A 10,719-nucleotide genomic window follows, 5' to 3' on the forward strand; every position below is an offset into this window, starting at 1 on the left:
GGGGGTTGGACTAGATGACCTTTAGAGGTCCCTTCCAACCCAAACTATTCTATGATTCTATGATTCTATATCCATTACTGAAGTGCAAAAAAGTGAATCCCCTTATCTCTCTCCTTTCTTCTTTAGTATATTGCCTAGAAATATTACATTCTCTAAATGGACAATAAATATTGCACAATAGAAGCCAATTAGAATAAAGAAACAATCTCCTTTGCTTTAACTTCCAGATGGTATTCAATTTCTGCAAGCACAGCAAAGTTTAACTAAAAATCACCCAGTTTGAAACAGAAACTGGGCATACTATAAAAGAAAGAATATTAAAACTTAAGAAATGTTCTTCTGTTTGGAGATTTACTTTCTTACATAACTTATCCTTTGTCCCTCAAAAAGTCTGGTCTTTGCTAATTTGCTAAATACAATGGCTTGGGGTAGTTATATACTGTACTGTATTGTGTTTCTGGTAGGCTTTTTACCCAGAGAATAACTGTATTGTTTATAACTATTGTATGCACTGCCCACAAGTCCACAAACCACGTCTGCTTAATTATTCGTCCACTGCCAGCAATGAGGACAATGATTCTTTGATTTGCTGCCAGCAATTTTGTCTTCCGAGTCAGATCCTGCATGCTCGACTTATTTAACTTTATCAATACCACTCTATTTAAATTTATCAACTTTCCTGGTAGCAACCGTAAGAGATATCCAAGACTGGCAAATGGATGGGCTGACTTGTCTGAACAGTTTTCAGTAAGAGCTTAAAATATCTGAAAATAGAAAATCCTCAACCTCTTTTCTTCTGACTCTAGTTACTATGCTTTTTCTTAATGATTCCCATTTTAGTTTACTACTTTTAAACCCTGTTTTTCTAATAGAAAAATTGTATCATAGAGAGATTCAAGTAACTTGCCCGTGACAGTGGGAGAGGCAAGAGAAGTCTCTAGGTGTGAGATTCATCTAACCAAAGTTCAAAAAGATATAGTCAACACTTTTTAGTCAGCGGGGATAGACGTGTATCTACAGAGGGCAGTTCTTTCTCACCCTCAGACAGGCACTAGTGGTAGATCAGATGACTGTGCTTTTTTTTCCCCACTACCTATAAAGTGAGACCAAGGTGGCTAGGCTAGGCTCAGTTATCTAACTGTCTGACATCTAAGGTGGGGCGAGCTGAATCCTAATACAGGTTTCTTTTCTACTACCAATCTCTGAGGCAAAAGCTCTCTCTTTGCTTTTCTTCCTTTTCTTCCAGATTTCCACATGTATATCTGTCATCAAAGAGCTAAAACAGCATATGTGCCCCTATTTTCCAGGGGACATTGAAGCTTATCAGTTTTATTTCTGCTCGGAAATACCCGGGGCAAATTTAACATAAAATCAAGGCAGAGAACAGAAGTGGTATAGTGTCATTTGCTTCACTGTCTTGGATAGAAATACAGCATTAAAATAAGGGCATAAAGAAAAAAAGTGCTTCCTCCCATCAAGCAACAGTAATAATTTTATAAATTCTTATCTTTTACAAAAAAAAAAAAAAAGAAAAAAGAGGCAAAAGAGAAAAGAAAGTATAAGCAAACAGCATTAAATTGAAGCAAAATAGGCATCAAAGAGCTTCTGTCAAAAAAAGGCAGCCATATATGCCAGCACTTACCATCACAGTCGCAGCTGCCGCAGCTGCCTGGGCTGCCACCGCAGCCTGGTTGGCTTGGTGTTGCGCCGCTTTGATTTTGGCCTGCAAATGTGCAGGAGGGTGAAAATACTTGCATTTCTCCCTCATGCAACGACCTTTTATGTAATCCATACACACGGTTACGGTGTTGTCGTTTGTGTCAATCATTGTGCTGTCTGCCGGATGTGCAAAGCGGCAATCAGTCTCTCCACGCGCACAGTTTCCCCGCTGGAACTCCCTGCACACCTACGTGCAAAACAACACGTGTTGCAGGGGAAAAGCTCGGCGCAACGTGGAAGGGCAGGGAGAGCCCCACGCCCCCAAAAGACAGACCTGTCCCCTTCCCCGCTTAGTTCAAGTTTTTCAGTAAGCAAACAGCATTAAATTGAAGCAAAATAGGCATCAAAGAGCTTCTGTCAAAAAAAGGCAGCCATATATGCCAGCACTTACCATCACAGTCGCAGCTGCCGCAGCTGCCTGGGCTGCCACCGCAGCCTGGTTGGCTTGGTGTTGCGCCGCTTTGATTTTGGCCTGCAAATGTGCAGGAGGGTGAAAATACTTGCATTTCTCCCTCATGCAACGACCTTTTATGTAATCCATACACACGGTTACGGTGTTGTCGTTTGTGTCAATCATTGTGCTGTCTGCCGGATGTGCAAAGCGGCAATCAGTCTCTCCACGCGCACAGTTTCCCCGCTGGAACTCCCTGCACACCTACGTGCAAAACAACACGTGTTGCAGGGGAAAAGCTCGGCGCAACGTGGAAGGGCAGGGAGAGCCCCACGCCCCCAAAAGACAGACCTGTCCCCTTCCCCGCTTAGTTCAAGTTTTTCAGCGAATTCAATTTAATAAACCCTTCATCTTCTTCTGGGAGAGGGAAATGAATCTATTTTACCCTTACGTGCTTGGCTCCTCAGGTAGCTCTGTGGTATGGCAGCTAAAATGAACTTGACATGCAACAGAAGCATTCCCAAATGCCTTTCCTTTTTCCTGTCTAGAAAACACCTGGGAAGGATACTTACTGAAGTAATTGCCCCTGCAAAACTAGCTGGGAATCACAAAATATTCAGTTCCTTTCTGACTACACTTTACATTCTTGCAGCTCCACTGGTAGGGAAGGAGTTCCTCTTGCTGAGACCCAGGGAAGATACGCATCAGATGCACTGTATTTTTTATGGAGTCTACAAACAAAATGGAGATCCTCCTTAAAAATAATTTTCAAAAATGGGCAAAATGAACACGCTGACTTTCCTAAGAAGAAATGTGCTCTAGACACTATTGCTTAGGCTTTTGGCAAAGGCCATTCATTTCTGCAAGAGCCATTTGGCCTTCTCGTGTACTTGGATCACAGATTCCACTGAGCCCAGCCATGCGGAGATCCATCAACACCAGGGAGGCTCTGCACATAGCTGGGGGCTTGCCCCTTCAGCCTGCTGCAGGGTTGGTAACATTCGACATCTCCATTTGTAGCTCAAGGCTGAAGGGCTATACCATTCCCCTAATATCAATCCATAAGGCTATAAAATTCCCTTAATATCAATGCATAAAAACTGGGACAGAATTAATACTGCAATAAAAACGTGCTTGTTAGATATTTCATCAAGGCACACCTTTACAGGCACGTATACTTGAGGTATTTTGGAGGAGATGAACTTTACGGAAGATGAAAATTCATGTTGATGTCTGTGTATTACATTTGAGTGAACGCACTACCTTAAAAATAACAGTGTTTAATTACCACTGGCTGCAAGTGTAGAAATCCTGCCTGGTTACAAGGTCTTTATTTGTAGCAACTAAATTTAAGCATCGTTTCTAAAACAATTGAGTTTTTCCCTCCAGGATCTTTCACACAGCCTAACAGAGGATTGTACTTCTAGTCACGGTGGTGTCTACAGTACCTCCAGCTTATCAGTCCTCAGGAGTTTCTGGGTAGCAGTTGAACCGGGGACTGAAACCGGTGGACTTCCAGGAACAATGACAGGCGGTGTGGGTAGGATCTCAGTCGGGACTAAGCCAACTCCCGGTGTTACTGGCGTTAGGTAAGGAGCAAAGCTAATAGCTGTGTTCGTTCCTATTGTGGGACCCACTGGAAATGTGGGCTGCAAAAGGAAAACACAAACCAAGATGAAAAAAACCAACCCCTTAATCAAGAGCCTACTAGTTGTCTCTTGCGTGTTCTTTCTGGCGCTGATTCATTTTCTTAATGAAAAAATTTCAAACAGCTGGCAAAACACACGGCATACTCTCTTCTTTTAATCACGTAACACATTCCAGCGGCATACAAAGAACCACCTTTGTAGCCCTATTATTGGAAAAGAGGCTGCCGATGCAAAGGAAGTCATACTTTGAACCTCAATCTCTACGGAGGTCCAGCTTACATTGCAGGCTTATTTACACATCTAAAAGTAGAAATAACATAGTCCTTATTGTTTTTTCTCAATACCTGTTTTCCTTGGGAATACAGGCTATTTTTCAAAGTACCAGATTTCATAGGTGAAGCGTTATTAACTATATTAAAGTCATATTTCTAGTAAGAGTATATATAATGAGCTCTTTGGCATGTAACTTCCATCTGTTTGCATGCTGTATTTTGCCACCTCCTGCAATTATATGTTACTATGGCTCACACATCGAAAAACCTCACCTTTGCTAATGTTTGTGTGCTCAGCTGTCACCAGTGGCAAGAAGAATAAATATTATAATCTCATCTGGACACAATATTTAGAAAGGGATTATTCAGGCTTAGCTAGAGTTCATCTTACGAAAAAATTTGATTGGAAGGAATGATGCGGGTCTAAAAATCTGTTTCATGCCTTCCTACAGCGAGTCAGTGAAGTCATGACCAGAAGAAAGAGCGCTTGTGTGACGCTAAAATGCAGCCCTACCAAGGCAGAATGGTGGGTTTGTTACCACCAGCTCCATGGGGGGTTGGAGGCAGAACATCACCATGCTCAGGCCACGGTCAGACCTGGAAAGTGCATCAGTTCTGCAGAGCTGACATTTACCCCAGAGAGTGAAGCTATAATTATAAATGAGGAAAAGCTATGCAGAAAAACAGGACTCATCTCAGGTTAGCTTTGTCAGAAATTAAGTTCCCAAATAAGCTGGCAGCTAGAAATTAACCACGCAACAGCAGAACACTAAGGGAAGACTTTAAAACACTTAACGAAGGAGAAGTGTCTTTCTCATCAAGGTGGCCTGCACAGCCTCTGTTGGAGAAGGGAAGCCAGCCACGCGTAGTATGTAGAAAATACGCAAGAGAAAACATAGGAGCTAGAAGGTTTTTTCCTGGTTTGTTTTGGTTTTGCTTTTTTTGTCTTTGGAACCAATTACTAAATTATAAATGAATGTGAGTTAGTACCAAGAAGATGCTTTGAGCAGCAGATTAGCCAGGATACCCAACTGTACAGAAATGGCATCTACCTGCCCTAGAGAGTTAAAAGTGAATAATGCTCTGTTTTTATCAGAGATCGAAACTGCTTGACAGCCCAGTCTATATATCAAGTGCGAGCTAAATTCTTTAGCGCATAATAATGAACATTTATACGAAACAATGGTTCAACTATGTTGAGGACAATATGTTTTATGTAAAATATAAATAACAGCTTTGTATCAGATATAATTTTAAGAATAAATCCACATGTCAAATGACTTCTATGGAATTTTCTTTCACTTTTTATCCATTTGGTCAAGGCTGAGTCATCTTAATCTGGCAACTTACGCAAGACAGAGAAATAAAACCCAGCACTTATCACAGCAATCAGTACAGAAGGCACTACGTCAATGAAATTGTAAAGTTCAAATGATGAAATGGGTGAGTAGAAAAAAGTATAATTTTGTCACTTCAATTTTTCTCATAATACTAAGAAGTGGAATCTCTTTCTTCTTCAAAACTTTTTCTGGTGAAAACTCAAGCAGTAAAAAACCAGGAAATATCAAAACACATTATGCCAATATACCAAGATACATTTTGATGATCATGTACCAGAAATTCAGGGACTCCTGACACCCAATTTTTGTTCATGCCTCCCACTTTACAGCAGATGTTTCAAGTGTAAAAACACATTTGAAAAAGGCATCTGGGGTGAGCTTCCTGTGACCAAATACAGATGTCTTCCTCTGAGATGCTTACACTTGGCTCCTGTGATAGCCCGTGCAAAAACAAAGGCACTTAAAAAACCAAATCATCTAATCTGAATGCAGACGTCTGAAACAAGCCAAGCAAATAGTAATTAGAAGTGCCTATGTCTTTCGACAAACTATAAACGGACCTTGGAAGCCCAACGAGAAGTTGATGCCAACACTCCAGATACCTCAAGTTAGAGAAAGAAATCCCACTCCAGTGCCTTACACCAGGCATTCAGATTGAGAAAACATCATTAGCAGCCATGTGTGAAAAGTTTAATACAGATTACTTGCCTAACCATGCTCTGGTAGCCTGGTACAATGAGGAGCTCAACTGCAAAGGCAGCCCAGAGCAATTGATCATTTTCATGTATATCCAAAGACGCTGCTCATGCCTGCAAGACTAGTTTTATGTTACCTTCTGGATTTGAAGTGTCCCAGGCACCATACACATTACCTTAAGATAAAACGCTGAGTTTGTAAAGTGCATGCTCCAGCAGTTCTCTGTCTTATTCTGGGACACTTCAGATTTCAAGAGAGTAAGAAAATGCTACCCAGAATGACATTAACCTTTGTTCCTGGTACTGAGATTAAATACTATTTAAAGCCACTCAAACCCATAGACTCCTGAGAGGGGAACTTTGCATTCCTACTCAAATAGCTTACTAGCAGTTATTATTATTATTATACAAATTTTCACCTCCAGAAGGATTATAGGTAAAAATCTTGCAAATTTAGACTAAACCTGACATGAACTGAATGAAGGAAAAAAAAACAAAAGAGAAAAAGAAAAAAAACCCAAATGGGTCTGGGATGAAAAAAAAAATCAAATCTACAGCTGCACTCCACTGTATCTTCAAATGCAAATATAAATGAACATTATCTCTAGCATCTTGGCAACTCCTTAAGTCAACAGATGGGGACTATTTTTATTGACACTAGTTTAGAGAACTTTTGCAGGTCAATATAGTCTTCTACTTTGACTTTACTTACCAATAACACCATCAGAGAAATATACTTACCACTGGCTGTAGTGGTGTCCCTGGAAACATGAACTGCATTTGCTGGGCAAGCATTGCTGCTGCAGTTTTTTGTTGGATTAAGTTGTTTCTGCCATTGATTTCCAGTTGGGTTTTTAAATGTGTTGGTGGATGAAGGTACTTGCAGTTCTCCCTTGTACAACGACCCTGGAAAAAGAAGTCACACTAATTGGTCTACTGCTTCTGATGATAGTTTAATGCCTTTGAGCAAAATATTACACCATAAACTAAGCAAGAACTAATGAAATACAGGGTGTTTCCTGGGAACTATGTTGCAGGCTGGGAGGAGCTGATGGCCTTGAGCTCTGCCTCAACCTCTGATTGATCATTAAGGTTATTAGCCACGAAAAAAGAGAAAGACTTTGAAAACAGGTGATGGCATTTTCATTGTTAAGTGCTGATCACTGCTGTACAATTAATACTGAGTATTATCCAGACTGCCTGAACTGCCTCTCATGGTATCTTGGCTAGACTATCTGGTGTTACCAAAACATAAATGTTTTTATAAATGACACTACATTATGAATAACAAATTTAAACCTTCTTTAAGAGAAATGCAGCTTTTAAGCACATTGTATCAAAAAATAATTGTGTGTTCATGGCAGTAAGGATCTAAAGTGGCCACTCTCTGCTTGTGTTCTTTCATACATTCACTCTTATTCCAGTTCACTGCCTTCTGGCCTCCTGTTTTTATTACATCAGCACAACTTTGAACTATTTCCATTCAAGTATAAAAGAACAGAAGTCAAGCTGGTACTTTTGCAGCTTAAATTCAGAAGCAGTGCATGGAGCTAAATCTGCAGGTACACAGCAAAAGAAGAGCTCCCGATCAACCTGAAACCAGGAATTTTTAGACCGTTATGAGACAGTAAGAGACAATAAAAATATGGGTGGGCAGTCACCTCTGAGGTGGCTTGTGTTGGAGGGGATGGACATGGAGCACACCTCTACAGGCAGGGCATGCTGACCAAAACATAGGTACAGCAGCATAAGATGCACTGATATGTTTTCCCCCAGGAAGGGAAATTGTAGGGTGCACCAGCAGGTTGTGCAGCTGCAGGGCAGAACCCACTGAGATCAGAAGCTCCTCAATGACACGGCTCACAAACAGTCACGAAGTTTTAAGAGCTGTGACCAGAGGAGCTAGAACATTAGTCAAACTGCATTTGACACACTCAACTTGTAGAAGATAAGTTTCCAAATTGAGACATTTTTAAAAAGTGCTTTTTAAACTTTCCATTCACTGGTATAAGGGCTTTACAATTTGTAGCCAAGCAGGAATATCCTCCTATAGCCAAGAAAGCATTAAGATCCCTATGCAAGATCATCACACAGGACACACATACACTGACTCTGTGGGTGCATACCCACCCCCCCCCCCCCCCAAAACCTTGAATACACTTCGAATGTCCCAGAACAACAGTGTTAATGTTATACTTCTTACTCAGACACCAAAACACTGCTGATTCTGCCTCTAATCCTCTATAAGGATGTAATAACTACCTACACAGGAGTGAGTTAAACGTGTTCAGGAAGGTTCTCCTGCACCGCGGCCAACGGGAATGAAAACAGCTATTTCCACACTATTAAACTATCGAGAACAACCCTTTCCTGAACTGTGCCTGGCCACTGCTCGGGAGTATGCTAAAGGGCAGAGGCCAGAAGAGTTCAAGAAAGCTAAAAATTTAAGAAAAAAAACAGTCTTGGTGCTCAGGAACACTTCTTGGTGCTGTTTTAACCTGCTAGTAAAGATGCAGCCATTTTCAGGACACCATGCCTTCCTTCTGACTTCTGTTGTGCGAGTCACTAATGCCGTCTGGTTTAATGAAGTGCACAAAAGGAACCTTACTTTGTCAGCTGGCATGAGCAGAACCAGAAATAGTCACGATTTGATGGACACAGAAGAAGGCTGGCTCTTCCATTCGGGGAGAACAAGGCCACCGCGTTCATAATGTTAAATTGGAGCATGCTCAGCGCAGGCAATGAACATATGCTTTTGTGTTGGCTGATGAGGCCAACTGATTAAGACATTTTTAACTGAGATCTATTTAACCTTGATCTATTTTGTATATGAATGGTTCATACAGCAAATCTGAAAATTAAACCAGCAAAATCAAATCAAACTACTCTACCTGATGGAAATATCTACCTATGGAAACAAAAGTGCTCCTCAAATAAGGATTGAGAGCAACTCTCAACCACAGTGGCTTTTGAAGTATCTTAAGCCTGAAGAGTGCCTTCAGCCAGCCCTCCACTCTGACCTCTGAAAGCACACAGCTACTATATACCATCACTTCAAGCTCTGCAAAGCAACCCACAGTGCACAAAAGATTGGTTATTTCAGAAAACTTTCCAAAATAATCCAACCATACAAAAATGTACTGTCCTCTCTAAACTTATTCATGTCTGTGCCTCATTTACTAGTTTTTTGAGCTCCAGGTCAGCAACGAACATACTATAAAAGAGCTGTGTGGCCCTGTCACGCTACTATAGAAAGTGCTGTAAACAGATCAAGCCTTGTTGAAATTAAATGACCCAAAATAAACCGCAGTGGAATGAGCACTGAAAATAGTGAGCAGATTAATCCAGCCCTAGCTACCAAAATTAAATAAATTCTGAGACCAGCTTTCAATTTTTGGACCTACCATGGTTGCAGGAAAATGCCTATAAGCAACTTTTCATTCATTTTTTAACAAATGCTCCACGTCCCTGTGAACTCCTGATGAGATTTGTTTCCGAGAGGAACCGGGCTAATTCCCAACTACCAATCATTGTAAGAACAGAAATTCAAACTTGTAGCGTCATCTCAGTAAAATGGGACCCTGGATTTCCTTGTTTATTAAAAAGTTAAATATGAAGCCCAACTGAGATGACAGCATGTATCAGCCAAACAGCAGAACAGGCCATAGTACACAACATGCAGGGGTATTCAACATGTTGGTTGGGTCACCATCTACAATAAGAGTCCACTTTGGATTCTTGCAAAAAACTACTATGCTAGCAGGCCACCTCATAACAAATACAGAGACAAAACTGAGTGCTTTAACTTTAGGATGCATCAGTATCAAGCCTCTGGAGCGAGGTTTGGTTCATCACATCTCTTAAAACCACAGCAGTTCAGGAGCTGCTCCACAGACATCCAGTCCCCCTGGCGCATAGCGGCACAAACTCTGTCAGCAGGATGAGGCAGGCAGCAGGGAAAATAATTGTTTCATACAACTTTTAACCTGCTCCCGCATATGAGTGAGAGTCCTGAAACTGAGGGCGCAGACAGATTGGTTTGAAACTTGGTCCCTAGAAATTCCTGTCACCCGTGAAGTGAAGGTTATCAACAAGCACATCATAAGCTGTTGTGCACCTCCCATGTGAGTTCACCCAAAAAAATCACTTTCAGTGAGCTGTCTCCTTATCTGCAATGGACAGTAACGAGAAACAGACATCAGATTAAATTCCCAGCACTCTGTTAGTCCCCTCATCCTGCAAGGATGGTACCTACCTCTGACGTTTCTTTTCTCTGCCTTTGTCCTCTACAACTAGCCTAGCCTAATGCGTAGGGCCACATTTCAGGCGGGTAATGGAAAGTTTTAGCAGAAAAACTACTTTTCTACTGCTAATTATCCAGACTGGGAACATGCTGTGGCTCGCGTCGGGGGCGTGCCATAGGCTTCATTCCACTAAAGAAGTGGGAGAGGGAAAGGGTGCACCAAGGAGCTGGGAACTCAAAGGACTCCAGTGCCCACCACCCAGGCACAGCAACGAGATGCTCCACTTCTGCAGGGGCAATGGTCTTGGGAGCTGCTACCTGACTGGCTTAATATCAGAAACACATCCCTTAACAAGCCATGTCACACCATTTACTTTTTTTTTTTTTTAAATCAATAGCTTTCCCTATTA

General features: G+C 41.4%; 1 protein-coding gene across 4 annotated transcripts in view; it reads right to left on the reverse strand.

Moving 5' to 3' along the window:
- The window catches only part of MBNL2 (muscleblind like splicing regulator 2), a 104,352-nt gene that overhangs the window by 31,481 nt on the left and 62,152 nt on the right, over window positions 1-10,719 (reverse strand). For all 4 annotated transcript variants that reach the window (XM_009288385.2, XM_009288370.2, XM_009288378.2 and 1 more), the window contains 3 exons: window positions 6,808-6,972; window positions 3,559-3,759; window positions 2,111-2,374 (listed from right to left, as the gene is read on the reverse strand). In XM_009288385.2, coding sequence (XP_009286660.1) covers window positions 2,111-2,374; window positions 3,559-3,759; window positions 6,808-6,972 — 630 coding nt within the window. The remainder of the gene's footprint in view (window positions 1-2,110; window positions 2,375-3,558; window positions 3,760-6,807; window positions 6,973-10,719) is intronic.

Source organism: Aptenodytes forsteri, unplaced genomic scaffold, assembly GCF_000699145.1.
Source record: "Aptenodytes forsteri isolate BGI_AS27 unplaced genomic scaffold, ASM69914v1 Scaffold123, whole genome shotgun sequence".
NCBI classification, from domain to species: Eukaryota; Metazoa; Chordata; class Aves; order Sphenisciformes; family Spheniscidae; genus Aptenodytes; species Aptenodytes forsteri.